This window comes from Watersipora subatra, chromosome 3 (genome assembly GCF_963576615.1).
Source record: "Watersipora subatra chromosome 3, tzWatSuba1.1, whole genome shotgun sequence".
Taxonomy (NCBI): Eukaryota; Metazoa; Bryozoa; class Gymnolaemata; order Cheilostomatida; family Watersiporidae; genus Watersipora; species Watersipora subatra.
This window is the reverse complement of record NC_088710.1, coordinates 31770845-31797104: the sequence shown is the minus strand read 5'-3', so window position 1 is coordinate 31797104 and position 26260 is coordinate 31770845. Positions and strand designations below refer to the sequence as shown.

Genomic DNA, 26260 nt, shown 5'->3' with positions numbered 1-26260 from the left:
TTGAGATATCTTTGTTTGTATCCATAGAATTAATCAGAAACAGATGTTTTATAACTTTAAAACTTCACGTTATCGATGCATATCAATATATATGCTTGCCATCAGATAGATTAACATTTTCATGCTGATTACAGAACATTTAGAGCTGAGGGAGGATAGGGAAGCGTTGAGAGAGGTAAAGGTATATGCAGGGGAAAAAGTGTGGGGTGAGTGGAGATGGATGAGGCGAAGGGCTATTAAAGATCTACTCATTATTGGTGGTATAACGATTGGAGCTTATATCGTCCTTTACAAAAGAACAGAAGCAGTGCAGAGCATTTGGGAAGGACTGACAGCTATTGTGAAATCATTGGTTGATGAAACAGAGGTTTGGTAGGTACATATAGGAAGAAATACTATAGCGCGTTTTTCCAAATGTCTGTTTGACCTCACAGAATGCCAAGGTTTTAGAATCCAGATCAGTTCTAGCAAATCCATTCGCACTGCTTAATGATATATGAAAAAATGCAGGAGCCATCAGAAAGTCATTTTTACTTGAGTTACAACTAAATTATCTTAAAGAAAAATGACTTTTGTGTAACCATTATTAGAACATACATCCATGAAACAGTTTTAATTGAATACTTATCTATAAAATATCACAGCAAAAACACAAGACTAAACAGAGTCCTACAAAAAATAAAAAGTTCAACTGTATATGTTGTAAAAACTATGCTGAAAGTCACACTTTATATCCAGATTCCAAGAGGACGAAATGGTGTGCAGTTTAAAGCATGGTTCTGAGCCAAACCAAACAGGAAGAGACTTACCCTTCTAAAATTATCAACCCATTGAATTCTGCATGAAGGCACAGAGCTAGGACAGAACTCGATCCCATAATGCAGGTGGACTAAGAAAATGAGCTGTCGAGGACACAACTCACGTTTAAGCATTTAGTAGGCAGTCGCATCCAATGACCTGCGATTTATAGAGGATACAACTTTCTGCTATGAAAAATGAGCAGTAACATGTGTATATTATTGAGTCTAATGTGTAAAGATGAGTTGGTGATATTTCATTAATCTATCACTTGCTGGTAGCTGCAAGAACCAGGACTGTTGCAGTTGCAAAAAACTAACGTTAGCTTAAGAACCCGAGGCACCATCTACGTGGCTGGGCAGAGTGGTGCCACCAATTGTACATATTAATACATCTTGCTAATTCATTGTTTCTGTACATATTATATTATTACAATAAAGGTTAGTAACTCCTAAACATTTAGCCTGTTGACCTAATACCTCGGTTATGTTGTTGTTATGCTGTGAATCCCCACTAAAAGTTTGATAAAGTGTAATATGATGCAACTAATGGTTCATTGAAAGATTTAGAACATAAAATAATTATAGTTAGCTATAAGATGAGAAATTGAAAAACATTTAATAAAAATCAATGAATATGTTATTATGTGGTGATGCAATGGTTGCAACTGACAATCACTTAGACTTTATAGAGAGATTAAGCAGTACCAACAAACTATATGGGATAGGACAATAAGACTAGACTACCAGGTACTAGTATATGTAATATAGATACACATATACCTCATTTTCTCTCATAAGTTTGGCAAAAGATACGACAATGAAGCTGAGCGAAGGTAATCTAACGTCTAATACAGAGTATGGCAATGCAGGAGCACCCAACTAGGCAAATCTAAACACCGATCTATCACACAAGAAATGATCTTAGATGCAGTCTGTGCAAGGATACACCGGAGATTATCCAGCACATCGGTGGATGCAAGCAGCTAGCCAGACATACATACACTGAGCGACATAATCATGTCACAGGTGGAGTGTACTAAAGTCTATGCAAATAGTACGGCCTTAATAAACTACAATCGTGGTAGGAAACTAGAGAAAACCAATGGGAATGACTGTGTTAAGCTTTTCTTGGACTACTACATCCCACCTGACAAGTTCTAATGACGAAAGGGAGTCAACGCAACCGAACTGAGAAGACACCGAATTGGCTGGAAATATGACCTGCTGGCTGCCAGATGGTAAAAGAGTGACTGGCTGCCAATCTGGGATCAAGAAGACTGGCCAGCCATCAGACAGGCATGAGACGATTAGCCAGTTTACATACGGGAAGAGCAGAGTCAATGTGGTATATAAAAAGGTGCAGCAGCCAAAGATTGGAGGAGCAAGTGAAAACCGCTCCCAGCCCAGTCATATGTACCTATACACTGTTACCTGTATTATATATATTTGATCCAAATATATAATCTATCCTTAAACAGAGAGGTTGATTCTAACTGAAGCAGAAAAGATGTTTACGGAAGATTAGTTACACAAATGGTAACAATGGGATCTTCAGTATCCTGGCTCCACATGAGCAAGAAAATTTCTGAATGAACTTCTAACAACTGCTCTAAATGTGGCAGTAAGGAAAAAACTTGTGGACTGGTAGAGGCCATGATCCACAAGCCCAGCAAATGGCAGCCCATCTTTAAACCTTCAAAAGGGTCACTCTCCTAAGGAGAATACATTGGTATAGCTCAGCGTGCTCAAAGCGCAGAGCGACATGGACTGTCTTGCCGACGTGTTAAAAAAGCTAATGATGTCGTCTCAAATCTTGTTCTTAAAACCCATCAATTTAAAACGCCCCACTACGCCCTTACACCTTGTTTTGGTTGAAAAAAAAGAAGAGCATCAAGAGCCAAGACACCGGAAAGGTCCGGATCAGCGTCTAGTTGAAAGCCTGCCTAAAAGGTGGAAGAATCAGACCACCCAGATGTGCCCCAACCACACCAAAAGCTTGCCACGGCTGCAACAGGCTAAGGAGTGTTTGATACGAATCCCACGGTCTCTCGGGGTAAGAGCGGTGCAAAGCCGATCAGTCTACTTTTCTCTAGCAAAGCTAAAGAGGCGATCCTTCTACTTTTTGATTGTCCCCAGGTGCACACAAACTTGCGGAGTAAGCAAGTGTTTGATAAGCTTCCTCGAACCACCCAACACCTGATTGAAGAAACTGACAGGTATAGCCTGCTGGTTGATTAAACATGGCTGCACCAAAAGACTGATAATATGCAGCTCTAAGGGATGCACGAAAGTGGCCAATGCAGAGAGGTAGTGTACCAAATAAACCGACCTGGATAGCAGAAATTTTTAGAGGCTTGTAGCAGGCCTAAAAACTTCTCCATAAAGCCCTGTAGTGCCTCCCTGATCATGTCTCATCAAATCCGCAAGAATTAGCCAGCGTAGTGTGTCAGGGAGGGCAAGCATGAGATTAGATGGACACAACAGACTTCGCAGCCAGCCTCCAGAAAGGAAGAGATGAAGCGAGCCTAACACCACAGAAGACTAGCTTGAGCCCTAGGCAGAAAAGGCCGTCTTCCCAGTTCAGAAGCTAAAGACTTTAGCCAGCTCATCAACAGGCAAGCCAGATGCCCTGCTACAGACCCCTTTCCTGAAACCTAAACTTTTGGCTAGCCAGTAATCTACTTGGTGCCTGACAAGAAAAGAGAGTCTAGCAGCTGATGGCAGACAGACAGCACTGGATGGCCATAGCCAAGGTCATGGCAGACATTGCAGCCAGCATCCTATTGAGCTTATAGGACTGGAAGATCCTGTAGAAAGAGCTTCGGCACTTAGATCACGGGGCCCGACAGCTCCGGCTCTGGGCTCAGGTTGTTGCCTTTCCAAAGTGCAGATTAGGGCCATCCATGGCCTATAATGGTGAGAGAGTATGACAGACAGTGATAGAGTTCCTAACCGGATGACAGTCACACAGCCAACTGTTCGGCTACCATATTAACTGGCTAACACAAAACCGGGCCTGTCGGCCAACAGACAAGCTAGAAATACTTCCTCGCGGCCTAGCCAAGCTAAAAGGGAATTGGCCCAACCTTACTGGGCCGAATTGAAAAAAGATCGACCCGGCTGAGTGTATGAACAGCCAGCTGCCAGATGGTAAAGAAGTAGCTGGTCTACCACTGAGCGTGCACCATGAAGATCGACCAGTCGCTGGGCAGGTATGAGATAATCAGCCGATCCAGGAATTGGAGGCTGGGGGCCCATCCAATATATATATAGATGTCTCATATGAGAGGTTCTGATATGAGAGGTTCTGATATGAGAGGTTCTGATAAGAGGAATTCTTGAAATGAGAGGTTCTGATATGAGAGGTTCTGATATGAGAGGTTCTGATATGAGAGGTTCTGATATGATAGATTCTGATATGAGAGGTTCTGATATGAGAAGTTCTGAAATGAGAGGTTCTGATATGAGAAATTCTGAAATGAGATAGTCTGATATGAGAGGTTCCTGATATGAGAGGTTCTTGTATGAGAAGTCTTTGTTTTCAAAAAATGAATCTTTGTTTGCCCAAGACAAATGGGTAAATAAGGATTCATGTCTCGAAAACTTTTTATCACTTTTGAGATAGCCCTGTCAAAGAAGCCCTGCATGTCTTTCTTATATGCTGATTTCACTACTTCATCTCTTGGCTTTATAAACTTATCTCAACTGCTGCGATTACGCGTAAGGACTGTGACAATAGACCTCAATGTAGCTTGAACTCAACAAATCTCTTCATACGACAACAAACAGACCAAAATATAAAAAGACCTTTTGATTTTCCGTATCTAAGAAAGTCCTTCCATAAGTCAAAGCAATATTTCTATGAAAATACATTTCGTCATGTAAAAAATTTCTATGTATGTATTTTGCCAAACAAAGACAAAACATTTTCATAGACAGTCAGAGCTTTTTAAACTGAAAGGGTTAAAAAATCTACACTGACAGTTTTGCCATTAATATGCACCAACTGGCAATTCTGAAACTGCTGAGAACTTTGGCCAAAGCATACAAAGGTTACACGGGGAGTTCTGCACATCAACTATTGTCTGTAGTTTAATGTACCGTAGTATTTTTGACTAACTGTAAACCCTAAACCCTGCCCATCCAATGATCTCTAATATCTCCACAACCGTGTTGAATAATGCTTACATGTATGTTACATCATTATTGATTCAATACCACTCAAAGTGTAACAGTTTTACAATGAACTGCACTATTTTGCATGAGCAGACAACTCATACCGTGTATTTCACAAGTTTTGTGCTAAATACTATTCCATAAGTTATTTTAAAGCAGATGCGCTGATAGAATTATGCTGGTTAGATTCCACACCTTGTTTATTTGATTTCAAATTATTGCAGTAACAGAAAAATGTTGAGTAATATTTATGATAAATTGGAACAAACTGTATTTTTTTATTTAATGGCTGCTGCAAAAGAACATAACTATGACAATCTGAAAAAGAAGTGTAATTATTAATAGTTACTCTACATTAAGAGGTCATTGAATAGGTGTTCACATCAAACAAAGACCAAGAAGGCTGACCAGCAGAAGGACTGATGCTATAAACTGGTTTGCGCTCCCAGTGTAGTAACAGGAAGTAATTTCACCCCTGGATACACATTCAGATGACCCATTTTGAGAAGGGTAGTAATTCATGAACCCATAACACATCTCATCCTAAAACATAGTAATTATATTGCATGCAAGAATACAAGGTTTTGCAATAGACACAAGTACTACACATATTTTACTAATGAGTATGAAGTCTGTTATGTTTCTATCAGAGCGGGTACTCGCAGACATAAGGGTTCACATCAGAAACAACTACTGAAGACTCTCTTACCGAAGTTCCCTCTCCATAGTAGGTAATATCATCCTTTGATGTGGATTTGTATGTGCAAATAGTCTTTACCTCATCTCCTTTCAGCAATGGGAGCGGAGGGTCAAATCTATGAGAAATAAAACATATCACTATCATTAGTGTATTCAATTAGCTTTCTGTATTCTGATATACAGTATATGAGTAGAGATAGAAGCCTGTGGAACAACTGTATTGATTACATATTAGATACAGTTTACAACTTTGACAAGAGACTGTTTTTCAAACCTTTAGTCAGATATACTCAGGAAGAATATACTCAGGTACAAACATAACTACTTAACTTACTTTAATGTATAATAATACAGTCACATCTTGGATTTCAATCGTAATTTGTTCCACAAGAATGTTAAAAAAACGATTTGTTCAAAATCCGATATTATTTTTGTCGTATAGTTAAGGACAAACTTTAATTTGTTTTAAGTTGAGAATACAACTTTTTTGAAACATTTTTTTTATTATTTCATCCCATGAACTGTATACATGTGTAATAATAGAGCTTGTAATCTGTATAACACATTGATTGTCTCATAAAACATCTATTAATGAACTAGATCGGAGTTGGGAATGTACTGCATCATATTGCTATAGCAATTCATACATTCGTCTCATTTACACAGTCTTATTTACTCTGTACAATAAATAAAAAAGTTTAAAAATAGACGGTGTTATATTTCTCCATTTCCAGCATAAACACTGAACTGGTGAAGGCCTACACTAAAATTAGAATTTTAAAAAATTCTATGGAATGGGTGCAGTAATTTATCTGGCAAGGATGGTATGAAATACAAAAGAAAGCATAGGAAAAACTTGCTAGTTTCTATTTTTATCGAAAAAATTGGAAATACACTAGGATATAGGTGGAAGCCTAACATTTGGTCAAGTCCGGGGCATAAAATTTTCACATTTTCTGATCAAAATCAAGTTGGGTCGCTAACAGAAGCATTTGAAAGTTGAAGTATAAATGTTCATATTTGTTATATTATAAATGTATATTATGAATCAATGCACATTATATCATGTTATTATCATTTTATAAATGTATATTATACTATGTATGAATATTAAAGTATGAATGTATATGAATTATTAACCAATGATTTAGAAAGGAAATTCAATATTAGACTAAGAGCTATGATAGACATTCTCTAAGTTCAACACCAGTCAGTGAGCATTTAAGCAATAAGCTAAGCACCCTACTTGAATAGCCTTATATCCTTACACATTTGTGACGGGGTAGTCATAGCTGTACGACGACTCATCAAGCCAGGTGTTGATAAGGACCCCACCTCGCCATTGCTCAATCCTTCCGGATGAACCTGCAAAATTCGAGTGATGGTGTTTTTGTTTCTCGTTTTTGTGATTGAGATATATTGAAGTAGTTATTAATTATAGTATTACTTCAAAAATAGTAGTGTCAAACAGTGTAGCATACCACACTTGTTACAGTTAAGTCTCTGGCACACCGCCACAAGCTACTGCTGTCTGTCTCAAAAGTAAAACTATATACAGTACTGTACATAGTATTGTTGCATTTTATTGCGCATCAATAAAAATGTGGTTTTCCATCGTATCTTGTTTTTAGATGTTTTAAGGCGTTAAGTGATATTTAGTTATTTATATAGAAAAAATTAATTTAAAACTTGAGTTAATTGACACACATTTAGCTCAGAACACATTTAGGTCATATCTCAAGATATTACTGTATAATATAAATACATGGTCAGGAAGAGAGGAAATGTTGGTATATCCATATCTGCCATTGACACACTTGTTAACAAATTGTCACCAGGTACATGAATGTGATCCAACAAAGCAAAATGTAGAAAATCCTTAACCAACATACCCAAACAAGATTCCAATTACCTACCTGCACGATTGTACAAGAAGACAATTACCAACACCACTACACAAGAACACAATTACCTACCAACATTACTACACAAAAAAAATCACCTATCAACATAACTACGCAAGAACAAACACCTATCAACATAACTACACAATATCACAAGCGCCTACCAACACATTATCACAAACATCTACAAACATAACTACACAAAAAACACAATCTCCAAACAACATATCTATGCAAGAACAAGCACATGGCAACATGACTGTACATTATCACCTGCAACGACCAACATCAATACACATTATCACCAACAACTACCAACATGACTGCAAATTGTCACAAACACCTTTCAACATCCCTACACCCAATAATAACCTGCTAACAAAATTATTTACCAACATAGTTCCTACCAATATAACTACATATGGGCCCATGGCAAAACTAAAAATTGACACTTTGCAGTTTGTCTTTTGACTCATGGATATGCTGTTGCATCACTTCCTCATGGTGCTAATGACCCAAGTAAATAAGGTGATTTTTTAAATGACTCTGAAAATCAAAGCACAAGCCCTGCTCGTCAAAGTGTCTTCCTTAATTATTAATGTTTGTAAAGACCAAAAATCAAGCATTCAGGTCTAGTTTTACTAGGTTTTGACACATATCCATGTTACCTACAAATATACTTGACCAACAAAGTGATCAACATTTGTAAAGTTTCATATTAATATTGAGAGTAAATTTTATACCAAGTACTGCTTTAGGTTTTCTGGAAAAAGAACATAACTTGGTTCGTGCTGAATCGTTTAATTTGTCATTCAAGATTTATATTGGTCAACATACTGTGTACTGTTGATAATGAATTCTTAACCATTTTGTGTATATTATAAATAACTTGTGAACTTGAAATATAGTGCATTTATAGCCAAATAAAATAGTCTATTCGAAACACATAGGCAACTAACAATTTAGATGCTTCAGCGCTAAAGGTTTGGCTGTTTTGTTAAAAAGTCAACGGTAGAGCTTGTTTATCTGGATCTGAAAAAAGCGTGGATACTGACCAAGGTAGTGCATATGCAGATGGGCGGATGTGATGTAGATTGTGTTCTTAAATCTTTGCTCAAGACAGTCTTTCGAACATGTTCCAGTAATAGTGAAGGCATTCTCCCTGCCAGGTATAGCCAGTTTTTCCTGTCCAGTTATGAGTGCAGCCAGGTTGTTTGCTCTTAAGTTTGGTGTCAGGAACAAAGTGATGCCCGAGGCATCGCTGTAGTAACAACATAGTTAACCATATAGTGAGATGCGAAAGTTGGAATGTAGAAATGCCACTAACTTGCATAGAGACTACTATTTGTGGTCTGTAAAAACACAAACATTTACATAATCGTAATAGAATAGTTCAGCAGCTCAAATGTAAACTCGTTTCAAGTTTTTCCACTATTAAAGTGCCAAAAATTATTGCAAAACCTTCAAGCAAATGCGTAATTGTTAACAATCACTTGTAAACTCATGAATCTGTACCATATTTATTCCAACAAATATCGGAACTACTCATGTGCAGAATAGAGTGTGATGGACAGGTGCAACTTCCGAAATGTTAACAGTCATGTTCACATTCAGTAGAGCTCAAAGTGTTATTACATCCTTATTTTCATCACACAAGAAACATAAAACACAAATATAAAACACAAGATTCTCTACCAACTACTTGTACTTCAGCTAACTTACAAATAATTTGAAGCGGATATAGGGTTATTCCAGTGATGCTCCATCATGACTCGAGTAAAATGACCTTTTCCTACTAAAAACCCAGCATCAGACTCTTGGCATTCGCCAGGTGACCCAACAGTCCAGCCTGCTAGCATGACAGAACATTCCTCCAGGTACATGCCACATGAGGATGGAGAGTTGTATCTGCTCGCTGTCAATAAAATATTGATTAGAATTATTGAAACAGGCAGCAAGTGTCAAGAAGAGTTGTCATTCATAAAAAAGCTTCTACATGATTTGCAAGCAAGTTTAATTTTGTCTTTACAATCTGATGTCATTCTTTATGTTAATTAGAATTAAAGCTGGCTTTTTGTTAACACCTGATTAGCAGACACTTTTTGAAACTTATGCTGTTATTGATGTTTATTTACTGTTTAGCTTTTGCTTTTATAGCTGTCACGAGAAAATTCTCTGAGAACAACTTTTGAAGCTATTGTAAAATATCTTGCCATGCCTCCTTTACTGTCACCATGCCTAAACTTAGAAAAATAACGTAGTATGTTTCAGGTTCAGAATATATATTTGCTTCACTTAAACAATGTTCAGTGCATGTATTGAAAAAAAGTTCAGGTTGCATCTAATTTTGGAGCCTTCGTGAGGTGCCAACCTCGCCTGTATTGGCGAGGTTGGCTTCACTCTTTTTCTGATGGGAGGTGTCTATATTATGTTAACATGGCATGCTTCAGCCAAAGGTTCTACCACTTTTAAGGCAGGTGTCTCCGCTGGCACCTCTTCCAGTGAGTCAAGATCTTTGTCATGTATCTCGAGTGGTTGTGGCTAAGCTTGCATACCCGTCTGTTTTGCCTCCACCATAAATGCATACCGTGGGTACTTTCAAGACAGGTTTGATTAACTTCATAAACTCTTTTTCTAATAACTTGGAGCGTTCCCGGGCGTCCAGCTGGCTTAGCAGTTTCTGTAACAGCATTTTTGAAAAGCTATCCGTAGTTGTGAAGAGTAGATTTCACATCGTGACTTATACATATCTTTCACACTTTGGTTTTTGCAAAAAAATGAAGTAAGGTCGAAGGTGGAGGCGAGATAACACTTGTCTTCTTCCGAGCTGGGCTGTGGTGTATCACTCTGCCGTAATTTCTGACTGCCAACTGCAGAGCATGCCCAATCACCAAACCAACTCGGTTTTCAATCTGAGTGGCCCTTGCCGGCCTTGGATTGAACAGTTCGATGTTAGCTGGGTTGGTTTCTTTACAACTCTGTTGGTTCAAGAGTCTCATTTACTGGCAGACTACTCAGCCTTTCTACTTTGATTTTTTTCCTAAGGCTCCGTTGTAGGCTCAATTGTGGGAGGAATAATTGGAGGCCAAAAGACTTGCCAGATCAGTTCCGAATTGTCTTCAATTTTCTTTAGCCAGTGTAGTCTTACTCCATTCATGTGGGGCTCTCTTCTGGGCTCAAAAGAGACCAGACCTTGGCACAGCTCCTCTGTACAAGTCCAGTATGGTTTGAGGTGGTTTTCAATTTTATAGAGGACTGCCCTTTTCACCCCACTAAACATGCGTGGTTGAGCCATGCCTTTAGAATTTGATATGGCTCAACAAACTTGGCTTGTAGCTTTGGGTTGTCCCACTTCCTGTTCCTTTTGTTGGCCAACTATGCCCAGTTGCCAATGGTGTGTAGAGATGTCTCTTTCCGGTCCTCATGCAGGATCTCAATCTTACTTTGTTAGAGGGCATCCTGCGCCACCTTTAGCTTCTTCTGAATCTTTACTTTGTGCTCTCTGACTGGAAAGAACTCAGTCAACGTGGATAACTCCCTAGCTGGTTCGGCAACCGCAGCTCCCGATCCAACATCAGTACACTTGCTGCTTTTGCAGTTGCTGAGCGAGGGCAGTGGTATGCCCTCATTAGCTGGGGAAGGAGCAGATCCCATTCATTGTAGCCTTTTGCCAGTAACTAGGCTTGGAGCGAATCTCCCAAACCTCTGTTGTTTCTTTTCACTATACCATTCGCTTGCCTGTGGTAAGGTGCGGTGAGTCTTGTCAATGCGCCAGAGCTAAAAGTTCAGCGATTAGTTGGCTTTCGAACTGCGTCTCCTGGTTAGTATGTATCTGGTCCAGCACACCCAGGTAGCAAAATACCCTCTCCCCGAGTGTACTAGCCACCACCAGTGCTGTGGCATTCGGCAGTGGCGGAGCATCCAGCCATCTGGTAGAGTGATCTGCGAAGTTGGTTGCTGCACTCATTCGTTGCCTCTTGGGTTGGTAAGGAGTGAACTGACTAGGTTGATGATTACTTTTTGCCAAAGTCGACCAGCATACAGCCCTTGCTTTCTGCCTGTCATCCTGGTTCCACCGTGCTTATCGGTCGAGCCCACCTAACACCTTTTTACTAGCCTCATGCCAATCTAGGTTAGTAGCAGGTAAGTTAAAAAAGGCTCGTTGTACTTCCGACCTCAAGTGAGTCAAGGCATGCATCTGCCATACAGCCATCTTTCGTAGACCTGGTGAAAAGATGGCGCACTATTTTGGATGATTCTGGGTGGCCACTCGTGCCTCCAGTATTCTATTTGGTCAAATCCTGAGCAAATTTTGCTCACGCCACAACTTTCAGCTTCTTTCTCCAGCTCCAGCTGATCTTTAAATACCTTTCCTTCAGAGGTAATGACCTGATACATGGTAGCCACCGGCTCAAATCCTGTAGGTTGGCCAGCTCACTCAGCCGGTAAAAGTCTCTAACTGATAGTGGGGCTTTAACCACTAGTAAATTGCGTGGCTTAGGAGGGTCCTTTTGTTAGCTGTTGAAAACCTGGCACAGCACTCTGATGTGTCAGGCCTGAAGAACGACTGCCAGTGTCCAGATTTGATTCTGCTGCTTTTAAGACAAAATTCTTGTACAAGCAACTGATTGATGTCCTCAGATGTACAACTTTGCCGAGGTTCAATCCTGCTACTGACACAGTAGGAGTACAGTTCGGGCAACTAGTTGGTATCTGTATGGTCAGTCGACTCGGGTCTTTGTTGGCCAGCTCTTTCCGAGAAGGTCCTCCATCTCGAAGTTCAATGCTTTTAAATTGATGGCAATCTTCACAGGTATGCCTACCCAGACTGTCGCATTCTCGTGTCTTTGGCCGCCTTGGTGTTCCCGCATTATAGCAGAATTTGGCCAGCATTGACAACCATCGAACCATCTGGTTCAAGGGATCCTGTCTCCGAAATACCAGCAAAGATAGGCATGATCAGTTCAAAGCAGAAACTCCTGGCCATAGAGATCAAGCTTAGAACGCTTGATGGCCTTGATTTCTGCCAGCAATTCTCTCTGTGTGACCCACTAGTTGTGCACGAGTGGTGTCAGATTCTTGCTGTAGTTAGCAACCATTCTCTCTTGGCCCTTCTGTATCTGTGCCACCACAGCTCCTACGCTATGTTCACTAGCATAGGTATCTAGAATACCCCAAGGTCAAGGTACCCCAAAACAGGGGCAGTGAGGGTGCTTTGCTTGAGATGTTTGAAAGTGGTCTGCTCTTTGTCCGTCTATCTCAAGGACTCTTCCTTCACCGTCAGTCGGCGTAAAGGTTGGGTTACGGTGGCAAAATTTGAAAATATACTTCCAGTAACACCCAACTGTACCAAAAACCATTGTAGTTTCTTAGTCCCTTGAGGGTTGGCCACTTTCAAACTGTCTTTACCTTGGCAGAGTCAGTTGACGCTTCATCCTTACTGATGATGTCACTCAGGTAGTGTACTTTAGGCTGGAGCAGATCACACCTTAATGGCTTCAGTTTCAATCTAGCTCTCTGAAACCTTTGAAAGACCTCCTCAAGGCAACCAAAAGGTGTCTCAAAGTTCGGAATGATGTCGATCATGTCATTAAGATATAACAATAATGAACGCCAGTGGAGGTCATGCAAGACACGATGCATGAGTCTTTAAAAAGTAGACGACGGTGAATTCCGTTCGAAAGGCAACACTTTTCATTTTCAACGACTCAACCGGTTAGAAAGTGCCTTTTTTGGGCGTCAGCATCCAGGAGCGCCTGCTCGTACCCGCTGATCAGGTCAAGCGTACTGACATATTGACTGCCAGATAGAAAATCCAGTATGCTATCAATCTGGAGAAATGTGTAAGCATTCTGAGTGGTAACCGCATCTAAACGTCTGTAATCGATGCTAAAAACTCAACTTTCTGCCCTTTTTCTGGAGTAGCATTTGGGGCAAACTTCAGGCACCTCCTGTAGGCTCAATGAGGCTTCTTGAGCAAGTCCTGTATTTTCTTCTTTGCCTCTGCATTTTTTTGGCTCAAGCAGGTAAAGTGGCTGCCAAATGTATCGAGTCCCTTCCTTGAAGAGAGGAAGGTTGGATCTGCAAGGTTTTCCTTGCATAGCTGTCACTCAGCGCTAAATATGGTAGCATAGTGGTTCAGTAGTTGGCCGATGCGCTAGGCCTGCCCAAAAGCAGGCTAGTCTAACCTTGTCACCTAGCCTGCTTCCTGGCAAATAAAACAGGTTCTCCAGGTCGGCTAGTCCTTCACTCGCTAGCATCTGGCTGGGCTCCATAACAGAGAGCTCCGATCATCAATCTTTGAGGTTTCTACTCTTGTATACAAGCGCATCGTGGCGCCAGACTTGAGCTTCAAAAGTGGTCCCGTTGATTTAAAGCACCTGGCTATGACCTAGCCCTTCAGTCATGGTCGGTTTAGGCTGCTTGCCCCAGAAGGTTCGCCGGAGCGCCCCTTAATCAAGCCATGAGACAAGAGTTCTTGGTAATGATGCAACAGTGAAAAGCCATCTCTGTCCCTGCTAGTAAAACCCTTAACACCTACTCTTTATTTTGCAACAACCAATCATGCTGGTCTAAACAATTTAGTGGCTTGCCAACCATTTGTACAGCAGGTTGCTCAAATTCCAAGGAGCATTGGTGAGCCACCGTGAATGGCATTCTAGAATGACATCCTTACTCAGGTGACTGACTACAAAGACTTCTTCAGTCTTTATCTCTTAGCCAAATGAGAAATCTGACCACCCTGTGGAAGTGCAGCCTTGTCTCATCCACCAACAACTCACAGCTTTTTTTTTTCTTTGAGCCAATTTCGCACAATTCCTGGTAGCCAGTCAAGCTCTTGTTTACTTTACAATTTTTTAGTACAGCCTGAGTCCAAGAGGAACTAGATCGGCCAGCTTTCCAACCTTTCAAGAAAAAAATAGCTAAAGAAGTGGGTCAGTTTAGGACCTGTGGCATGACTGGGTTTTCAGTGGGGTCCCCAAGAGGTCGAGTCCTTCTCCGCTCTGCAACAGAGCAAAAACCTTTTGCGAAGTCTCTCCCCATTCAGATAGGTCAGTCGTGCCGCTTTTAAGGCAGGTTTCCAACTATTCCATTTGATTGGAGCTGGCTTGGATTTCTTTGGAGTCTTGGCATCAATCAGGAAAGATTTGAGTATCCTCTTTTCAGTTTTCGACTAGGCCTTTCCCGCTCATATGTCGGTGCCGGGGCACTAGTCCGGTCAGTTTTCGGGGTTCCTACCCAAAGACTGGTAATAGTTCTGTGTGTCCACAGGTGCATCCTGGACACAAAGTTCCTTTTGACCAATCGCTGCAGGGTGGAGCCAACCGTTGATTTCCCTTGAGCTTTGGATGACCTCTTTTTTTTTCTAAAGAACATAAGCCTTAGTACAGCCAGTAGCAGGCAATACTGTTGGAGCCCTCCATCGTTTCCCGGAGCCAGTTTCCTGATGCTGGTGCAATCTTTGCGAGTGTGCCTTTAGCTACTGCATTCCTAACAAAGAGTGGCCTAAGAGTGCTTCTCTTTTTTTTTGAGCTGGCCTTGCTCTTGGATTCGCTCCACCTTGCGAGAGACTTGTTGGACTAGATTTATTTAGCTGACCTCTGTGCTGTCCTCACTTGACTGGGTGGTGTTTCGTCGACTGTTCTGACAGGGATGTCGACAGGCTAGCTTTATCTTTTATGTATTTGTAGGTAGTCATTGCCAGCCTTTACGTCATCTGCTAGCGTAGCTGTGGGCACATCTAAAAGATGTCATTGTATCGAGAGACTACTGAGTGAATTACAGAAAGACTCCATGGTCATGTTGTCCCAATAGGGGCTAGGCAGGTCTATGTAAACAATATGAAATAATGTTTTTACCTTTGTTGCATGTTCTTAAGGTGTTCTTTTATCATGTTGTCTCAGGGCTCTGAGTCGGCTTTGGTCCTGTCCGGTAAACAGTCCAAATTGGGCCCATAATGCGCCAAAGACAGCATCAGGGGTTCCGGCCCATTTGCAGTCTTCCGCCTAGTACTTCAGCGCTACCCTCAAGTGCAGCAAGGTCACCAAGGTTTGTCCAGCAGTTGGTGTTGGCCTTCTCCTGGAACTGGGTGACAAAATATTCAATGTTGCCAGTTCTGGTGTACTATGGAGCCTTGAACTTGTCCATGCCCGGGTCGGCAATCCTGGCTTGTCTATTGGCCATCTAATTGTGTTGCTTTTCTGAATAGAAGTTTGCTACTTTTTAGGCAGAATTCTTCTGTACTGGGCTGCCACACAGACAGTTGCTGTTAAGATGACAGAGTAGCCTTTTTTTAAGGCAGCTAGTGTTGTACTGCTGTTCCTCAGATGGTCTCTTTGGGCTGTCACTTTCAAGACAGTCTTGTATCATGCCTTGAGTTTGTGCTGCTGTTTTTAGACAGGACTTTCTCAAATTTTTCGTACTTCTTTCCGCTGCCATTTTCTAAGCAAAGGAAAGTTCATTCAGCTTGAGTTAATGATGCGGTGCTTGAGATGCTGAGAATACTTAATCCACTGCTGTCAATAGTGTAAAGAATCTTACAGCGCCACCTTTACTGTCCCCAAGCCTAACTCAAAAGAAATAATGCTGTATGTTTCTAGTTAAGAATGTTTATATGCTACATTTGAACACTGTATGGACCATGTATTGACAAGAAAGTGCAGACAGACACTGTCTACTTTGCCTTTGCTTGGCCTTTATAGTCTGTCAAAAGCTGCGGCATCGCCTACTTCTGAGTCTGTTCTAGAGTGATTTAACAAAAAGTCATCCATACATAAGAAGAATTACATGTATATTGACTAGTACGCTAGTACTAGTAATTATCATGAGTAACAACTATGAGCACAGTCATTCTTAAACTTGGGAAAGTGGTGATGGCGCAGATGGTAGCATACTTCGCTGGAAGCTTAATATCCGTTTTGATTCCTGGGCGGTGCAATCTTTTTTCCTAATGTTTTAGCATAGCTTCTATCTTATTATAGTAAAGATTGGGAAAATAAAGCTTGGTGGATACTTACCCATAAAAATTTTTTATGTTGGTTGCATGACAACTAAAATTGAGAACCACTACCACAGTTTGATGTATCGCTGGAAGGTAGCATACAAGTTTCCAAGTTTCTACTTTTATTTTTAATGTTCTACTACTCTGGATAGAGTGTATCTCATCATATAATAAAAAATCCTTTTTGTTTTAGTGTTTAGATCTTAAATGAGCTGACTTACGAGGTACCTCTGTGCAGCCATAAACAAGTGTATGGTGCATGATATATGGGTTGTCTATAACCGGTTGGCTGGCAAAGAGGTGGTAGACCTGGTCATCGGGAATATCAAATACCTGACACATGTAAGTTGTCTTTTGAGCTGGCACTGCAGTGTTGTCAAATGTTATCGTCACATTTCTGGTATCTGGAAAAGAAGTGATAATCTTAGCTCAGATATTGTGTGTGGTCATCCCATGTTTACATACTCGGATAGTTGGATAGAGCTTTTCCAGGTATTTCCTTTGTAATACTTCAAAACTTCAGGTTTGCAATTAACAATTGAGCTCTTTAAACACAAAACGCAAATTAAGATCTCCGTGTAAGCATTCACACAACTACCTGCTTTTTTAAAAGTTCCACTGGGTACACACAAGCGGGGACACGCAGACCACGGTACATGTATAAAATAAACCTATTAAAAGGGTTCTATTAAAAGTGACATTCAATTGCTGGTTGACATTCAATTGGTGATGCTTTCTTTTTGACTAGCATGTCAGAATTTGAAATTAAAATTTGGTGATGAAGAAAAGATCAAAAATATTTACAATTAACAAAATATAATAATAGATGAGATTACTAGTCAGTAATCAAAAATTTACTGGCGAAAAACAAATGGCGATAAAATGCTCCCACAGCAATATATTCTGACGATTAACAAACGCTTAACTTATTAAAAAAACATCTGGAAGCACTTCCTAGTACCTGAAGATAAACATGCTACTTGAAAACCCATTATTCCCTTCTTACACTTGATGGTTTTATTAGATATAGCGTTCAAATAGAGGTTTTACATTATCTAATATAATCAAATTTTAGCGTGTGAAATTGGTCAGCTCTGAGACTTGTCTCTTATAGAAACAACATTCTATGTAAGAGCAAGTTTTATAAAAATTCATATAAAGATAAATATAAAAAACTAAATTATATGTAAGAAGAACTGAAATAATAAACAATAAAAATGTTGTTACTATTACCCTTCAAGCATGTGAGCCAAGGTTTAAATTAGGCGATTCTCAGACTCAGAGGTAGAACTTGGGCTAAAATTAAGTATGTACTATTTGATCATATAATGTTTTTTATAACTCAGTACTAATAATTTAGAATAAATTGTCTTCATTCTCTAGCGACCACCTTAGAACTGCACCAGCTTCTCACAACAAAGGTGAAAAGTCAAAATGCATGATGTAAACTCACCAGGGTCGCTGATCCCATCACAGGTGAAGTCACCAGTATTACAGTCTATTTCCCAGCTGTTCAGTTGTAGGCAAAGATCAGAGTCTGTTGGCTCACATACTCCAGGATGAGACAACCCAGTAGTTAGCTCGGCAGCACCTGCCCAGGCGTGTCAACAGAAAAGCACCTGAACATGCATGTCAACAGAGGAAGCGGATAAATAAGGTGAAAAGAGACAAGCAAAAAGGGAGATGAAACCAAAAATGCTGATTCATCCTATTATTTAACTACTCCATAGACTTGTTAATATAACCTAAGATTACCTGTGCTGCTCACATCTTCAGCTAAATAACACAGTTGTTGATCATATAAGGTGTTGATAATACTTTCTCATGGTATTCTTAACAGGACAATAGAGATAAACTAGCTCTAAACTAGGCTGTAGTTTGTACTATTATATAAGTTCTTCCAACAATAATGCCCTTAGTATAGGATGGACTCGAATATGTGTTACTGCGATAATTATTGAGAAAGCCTAAAATCACAAAGAGGTCTAGTAATTTGCGTAACTGTCTCCTCCATCAAGCTATATATTTATAGTTTTTAAGCTATCCTGTGCAATAGACGGAATTGCACATAGAGTCATCGCGCTATTTCATACCATCTTTGTATTTAGTAAGGAAAGCAGTGCATGCAATGGTTTTATATGCCTCAATTCTACTCTGAACCTGTGCAGCTTAGCTATAGAACTCTTGGTAGAATTGAGAGTTGAATGTTTAGACATTTACTCAGCAGACTATGTTAGACTTCTATATTCTCCGCAGTCTTTTAACCTATCATACTGAGTAACATGGAAATAACTGGTTAGATTTATATGAAGTCTGAGCATATGTTTTCAATGACAAAGATATGGAATAAACTCGCAGTACATGTTAAATCTATCACCATTAAAAAGCCAGTATTATTTAAAGCCAATCAGAATTGATAATCAAATTTACATCTGCGATAAATCTTTGATCGGTCTGTTTAAAAGTAGGCAACTCCAATGAACTATTTTATGATATTTTATAGGATTCCATGCTTTTATTTTATAAGACAGAACATTTATCACAGATAATAGTTGCTTATCCAAGATATTCAAGACATCTACCTGATGTCCAAACACAATCTGGGTCCCCGAGCTCCATTCCATTTGACTTGCCATCACCATCGGAGTCCTCCCTACACAGGTCCTCAGTCCATGCCTAAACAATAATAATCCATGCATCTGTTTCACAAATTTCTATTTGTAATGATATTATGATTCATTACAATTCGGTGACACATTTGAGAAAGAGGATATGCATTTTATTACTATTATTATTCATATCTGAATGTATGCAAACATTGTTGTTCTGACATGTACATGAAAAACCTATTCTTTTTTATTTTGAAGTTTTGCCTTGAGATACTAAATAAATTTATTACGCAAACAAACATGAGGGTTTTCGATGTGGCTGAGAGGTGGGCAAGTATGCAAGAAGCTACATTAGCCTTGCCCGATTTTTCTCGTCACATCAGTTTGAGAAAGTTTTAAAAAGGCGAGCGAGAAGTGAATGTGAAAGTGAGGCAAAGAGAGCCAAGCTGGAAGATAATAAAAAATGTCCACAAATACCAATTAGAATATGGTTTAAAAAAATGCAATGTAAGACTAATGTAAGATTTGAAACTTATTTTTAAGTGTTTGCTTCGTAAGCTAAATTCATTTAAATTAAAATTAAAAATTATGTTAGCGTTACAAAAGTCTAGCGTACCGAACGTGTTGTCATTAAGTCTCTCTCACACCGCATTAGCCACTACTGTCTGTCTGGGAGGTAAAAACTCCATAGAGTACTGTACAAAGTAAAATTAACTTTTATTCCCGTTCATAACAACTAGATGATCTGGTGATATCACTGATATGTTACATCGTGAGTGTAGGTGGTGCAAAAACACATTTTTCAATTGTAATATCCACTCTTTAAGTGTTTTTTTATAAAAAAAATTATTCGGAGATAAGAGATAACTGACATGTGAGTTCGTTACCGGAGCGCATCAAACTCATTTGTCGAGGTATGACTGTATATTTTCTATACCGAATAGTCAAATAAGGACATACAAAGCTAATCCATTCCTAGTCTGGGCATGGCTCTCTTGGGGGGTGGGTGGGTGAGAGAGCCTGGGACACATTGCGAAAAAAAGGTAAGATAACTTCTGCAAAACGATCGACATATGTTACATATGATGCTCAGACTGATACTAATGGAGGCGTGTCGTTAGATTCAGATCTAACGGTGTATTAGATGTGCAGCGTTTAGAAGTCTATCGTCACGGTCACAGGACTTGATCTAGTAAAATGCCCTGTTTTTGATAGGCTGGGTGCTTACGTAATACCCCGTTTGATAACAAAACGATAAGAACCATAGGTTACTATTCTCTTGCGTTTTCACATTTGCAGTTTCATTTCATTTCTCTGATAAAAAAATTGGAACGATTCAAAAATCATCTATCAAAGCTAGGCAGAGTCACACTGAGACCAGAACAGTCTCAAGATTTACAAAACATTATCGCAGGTTTTGACCAATTTATAGTTCTTCTTACTAGCTTTAGAAAAAGTATTTGCTCTCAGATGGCACCATTCTGCAGTGGTAGGTCCGAGTTGTTCATAATAACTGTCGCGAGTAATCATAATACTCGCGAGTAAAATAAAACTGAGATTACTTTTTACTAGATGAACTTGTATTTACTAGCAGCGTGCGATTCATTGTTGTTGTTGTATTGCTATTCATTTGCTATGTTTGTATTGTTATTGCAAATTTTTATTTAATTGATTTAATTTTTTATTATAATTAAACCAAAACATAATTAATTAAACATATGAAATAATATAACTCCCGTGATTGATTTATTATGCAACCAACATTTCATACTTACTAACCAGCGTTTGTTTGCTGCTAATTCAGATTAAAAATAATACATAATACTCGCGTAGATCCTAAATAGAACCGTCACATGATACTCCTTCGGAAATAACGATTGTGATACTATTAGCAACTGCAGAAGTCGACTTTTAGAGTTGTCTTCTCTGGGTGTTGCTATGTGTCCCAGGCTTCCTTTCCCTCCCCTAAGAGCCATGCCCAGACTAATCCAATCCCATACCTGATTCATATATTGAAATTTAGGGTTGGATGTCACTCCTGTTACCAACAGGGGCACCTTTTTTGGTAATTGAACTCTAAGCTGTTGTCTGCAGGTCAGGTGTTGTAGCCGACTAAGCCATCACTTATGAAGGTAATTATCAGTAAAGAGAGGTTTCTATTGTATCCATAGATATATATACCATATCCATATATCCATAGATATATATATATATAGGTATATATATCTATGATTGTATCTTTCACTTTGGAGACATGTAAACAAAAATCTAGAGTCACCAATATTTAGTTTTGGTGGTATAGTAAGTAAAAGAATACTTACCTTTACTCCCTCCAAAGTACATTAGACATACATGTACATGTAGCTTAGATAAATTCAATTTATATCTTCTTTTAACTTTAGGTTTTAAAGGTTGACTTGCAATAAAATTCACATTACAGTTATTTGGTATAAAAAGATTCACCATGTCTTACTCTGTTGTGTTGTAGGTGCCAAATATGTGGAAATGTGATTATAAGCTCTTAAAAGCTCAAAAACGAACAGAAAATCGCAGCCACACGAGACACACGTAGCACACATTATCAGCTACATTTTAGTGATCTTTGGCAGCAGTCGCTGTCACATATTCATATCTATATTTAGCCACTTACTATATAATTTTCTTTCTGCAATCAATAATGTCTTACCACAAATCATGTAATTGCCATCCCGAGTTTGTCCATGCTATCTTATGTAACACTTGTTGATGTAGTAGGCCAACTATATAAAAGGCTGGCACTTTTTCTGAGATGGCAGAGTAGTCTTTTGTTGTGACTGTGTATGTTATATGCAAATATACACTAAAGGTATGGCCACACAGACCGATTGTTTTGTTGGTTCTAACCGAAATCACAAAATGAACGAAAAACACAGAATTATTCGGCTGAATTTCGAAAATTGTCATAGTTGTGCATGCACACCGAAATCGTCGACAAAACGCTTTTAATTGGCTAAACAAATTATTAGCGAGCGCGATTTTAGCAGCTTTCGCATTTGGTCTTGTCCAAGACACGTATAACGACACACAATAAAAGTACCAATTCAATTCAACGTAGTACATAGGATGCAACTGCCTAAATTGCGCTATTAATGGTTCTTTATCGTTCGAAGGCTATCGAATCGATAATCTGTAATCGATACTGGGACAATGTTTCCCAAGTCACAGCTTTTGCTGATGCTGAAGATGGTAAATACGCAGGTAAATAGCTAATGTGCCGTGAAAGACCAAGCATTGATTTTTACACTACAAGTATTGATAATTCATGCACTTACTCTTTCAGCGGCTTGAAAGTCAATTCCAAATGGGTTTCTAGCTCCTCCGCCTAGAACATTTTCATGCCCGACTCCTTCCCACATGTAGTTAGGTTTGCATGGGTGCGGTACACTCGCCCCGTTAGGTATGCTGTCTTCAAAGATCTTGTAGCCATGACAGGCAGTCAAGCACGACACAAACAGTGCTGCTGTGGCTGATGCTGCACTACAACATGGTAAAACTTGCAATTATAAAATTTTGGGCCTAACATGGGTTTATTGTTAATATGAGAGCCCCATGGACAATTACTAGGAAATCTGCAAACCGTGGAACAGTACGGATAATATCTACTCACTGCAACAGAGAAGAATATACAAGTTATATTTATTACAATACTTTCTCATTTGTTTATTTAAAACTGGACCGACTGCTCGGCTGTACCTAATTTCAGCATTGTTATGTAACCTGCCATATACCCAAGTTAAAATTTCACCCAATCATTTACTGATTGAATAAAGTATGAGTAGAGGATTATCAGCATATACAAATAAATTAAGTAGTACATTGCAGCCATGTATTAGTGTTCTTATACTGTGAGGGTTCTTATACTTGTTTCCTAACTTTATATAAAAGCTCCCTACTTATATACTAACTTAAATATTATGTATAATATAGAAGTATATTATATACTAAATGGGGTAGTTTACAACAGTCACATATGAACTATTATACTATATAAACATATATGAATAGTACTAACCAAATGCCTAAAGTTGCATGATAACAAAGAAATTACCGAATGAATTTGAGTGACTTACCTCATAAGCTAGTAGTCTAAACCTTTACTAAAAATATTGGTGTTTTAAGCGAGCTCAATAATCGCTACGCTTAACAATCAACCGTGCTAGTTAACAACCCTAAGCGCTGTAACTGTAAATATTTAAACCGATGTAATGAATGTCAGCACAATCATTCGCCACCAAGGTTTGTTGAACGACAGTAGTATGGTGGTTTAGATCGCAGGTCTTCAGGCCTGGTGGTCCTGGGATCAAATCATCTGTGAAACAGACTTTTCAATGCTAGATTTTAATTGTAATAGCTGGATAGACAATCAAACACTGAGATTTATACATATAGAAGATTTTCTGCTGATCGTTTGTTCTGTTATACATTCTTTTCAGTTCGGTAGTTGATCGTACAGTTGCATATACCTCATATAGGTCATACACTTTTCTTGTAGTCAATTTATAAACCTCAATTATTAAAACTAGTCCATTGGCACTAACAACTTATATAAATGTTAATCATCACCTGATGGTCTGATATTGATCTTGAAAAGGATTGATTGTATGAGCAGTTGTAACTAGGTGCAATTACTATCAACTCACTATCAGAATCATCTAGACTTTAATAAGAATTAAAGCTGTCACTAGTATTTACCCCATAGCGTAGCTGCTTCACTACGGTTGAGACCTACCTCAGAGTTTGCCAGCAGACCTCAAACATGGTGTGTTGATCAGCTGGAAATGAGTCCAACATGTGATCAGAGAAAAAGAGAGAGATGTTTTTGTGTGCCAACAGAAGAGAACCAACTAGCATGAAACTATTTAGTAATAAATGGTTTTATTTTAATTGATTGAGATATTTTAGCTCTGAAATAATTCAAATTTTTTAAGCACTTATATTAAGTACACTCGGGCACTTTTTGTTGTACATATATATACTAGTTGCGTTACTCGGTGTTGCGCGAGTAGTAAAAAACTTTTTCAGAAAGATTTTATTTTTAATATATATATATTTTTGAGAGTTTGCGTGTGTTTCTGTCGCTGTGTTTGTTAAGCTATGCTATTAAAATCTTGGAATTTAAAATTATGCATTATGATGGATTTGAACTCGCAGAGATTGCAACCACAAGTTTTAATTACACACGCTCTACCACTGAGCTATACAACGCATATTGGTCAGAGGAACTATCATATACATATAGCGTAAGCACGCGCTAATTGACGTATTATTTGAAACTTTATGAATCCTATTAACTTTATGAAACACAATTCTTTTTCGTGTTTTCTTGAACTTCTATTTTTGATTTTTTGTAAGGTTCAATTGCTATATCGCAATCAAGGCCATTTCTTTTCACTCGGATAATTGTATTATCTCCGTAGAAAAAGCCTCGATATTATCTCTCTGTTCAGTCAGACAAAGACAGAATAACTTAATTTTACATTTGTACCGGTATCGAGAAGTACCGTTATCATCGTATTCAAATTTTTGATGGATAGCCTCTGGTGGAGCAGTAACTTTTTCTATACACACACTTCTATGCAAGAATTGTTATTATTACTTCAACATACTCAGGATTTTCATGTTGTTTTCTCACCGGTATTAATTGTATCATTACCAAATCATCTTTTATTGTAATCGTAGAAAAACAGACTTAATTTAGCTATTACTTGCTAATTATTTCACATTTACATTTAAAACCTTTTTTATTTGTTTTATTTTTTCCAATTATTCAACACTTTTAATTTTCTCATGAAATGTAGTTTGAAAGTTAGAATGGAAAATGTTGTTATATGTTAAATACAAATCAATTTTCTGTCCAAAGACTTTTTTTATGACCCGGGCAATGCCGAGTACTACAGCTAGTCTATATATAAATCGCAAAGTTTGTCTGTATGTGTGTCCTTCGGTTTGTCCAGTTAGAGAAATTAAACTCTTAGAACTAAAAGCTTGCTTTCCGCTAGAATCGAATTCACGAAAATGGCAACCGCAACTTTCGAATCGTACATTTAGCCACCAAGCTAAGCTGTTCATACGATTCTTTCGCTCTTGTCACACAGCGTCCACCGTATTCACACGCTAAATGTGCACTGTCGATTATTAACTGATATTAATTTTTTCATTTGCTATTTTATGAAATTGTATAAAAACTAATTTTTTGCTACCATTACCTATTTTTTAATTGTTAATTTTTAAATTTTGCGTTTCAATTTTACGTGTGTGTTTCGAGAAGACCGGTGGAACTACACAGCAAGACAAAGATATACATTTTTTATTACACTCATCAGAAATGATTGATCTACCACGACTCAACTCTGAAACAGCAAGTGATACTACACTGAGGTAACCGTGAGGTAAGAGACAAGTCTATGAAGGATGGCTGCAAGTAAGAGCACACTGTCCTGAGAAACTATAGGACTACTGGAATGTCAGATGCGATATTGTGCTCAAAGACGGTCTAATCCTGAAAGGCGATCGAATAGTTATTCCAACATTCCTACGCCAACATTTACTTTAACAGATTTACCAAGGACATCAAGATGAGACGAAGAGCCTATTCAAAGCTAGAGAATCAGTATTCTGGCCAGGCATGACTATAGATATACATGAATTAGTGCAAGCATGTGAACAGTACAACAAAAACCAACCGGCACAGCAGAAACTACCACTACTGCAACCTGAACTACCAACCAGACCATGGGAAAAACTAGGCATAGATATCTTTGTATTCAATGGTAAGAAAGATCTAATCTTTGTAGACTACTACTCAAGATGTGCAGTTATACATACTCTGACAAATATCACAGCTCAAACCATATGCAACCAATTCACCAGCATATTTGCTGAATTTGGACTACCTTCAGTGATAATAACAGATTTTGGATCCCAATACACCAGTGAAGCATTTCAGAGCAAATTCAAAGTCAGCGGTATAGAATTGATCTTCAGTTCTCCATACCACCACCAAGCTAACAGTGTTGCAAAACAATTCATCGG

General features: G+C 38.7%; 1 protein-coding gene across 1 annotated transcript in view; it reads right to left on the bottom strand.

Moving 5' to 3' along the window:
• LOC137390505 (DBH-like monooxygenase protein 2) overlaps positions 1–23986 on the bottom strand; it is a 46071-nt gene extending 22085 nt beyond the window's left edge. Inside the window, exons 1-3 of the mRNA XM_068076834.1 lie at positions 23958–23986; positions 22501–22705; positions 19163–19256 (exon numbers count right to left, since the gene is read on the bottom strand). Coding sequence (XP_067932935.1) covers positions 19163–19256; positions 22501–22705; positions 23958–23986 — 328 coding nt within the window. The remainder of the gene's footprint in view (positions 1–19162; positions 19257–22500; positions 22706–23957) is intronic.
• Between the last annotated feature and the right edge of the window lie 2274 nt (positions 23987–26260).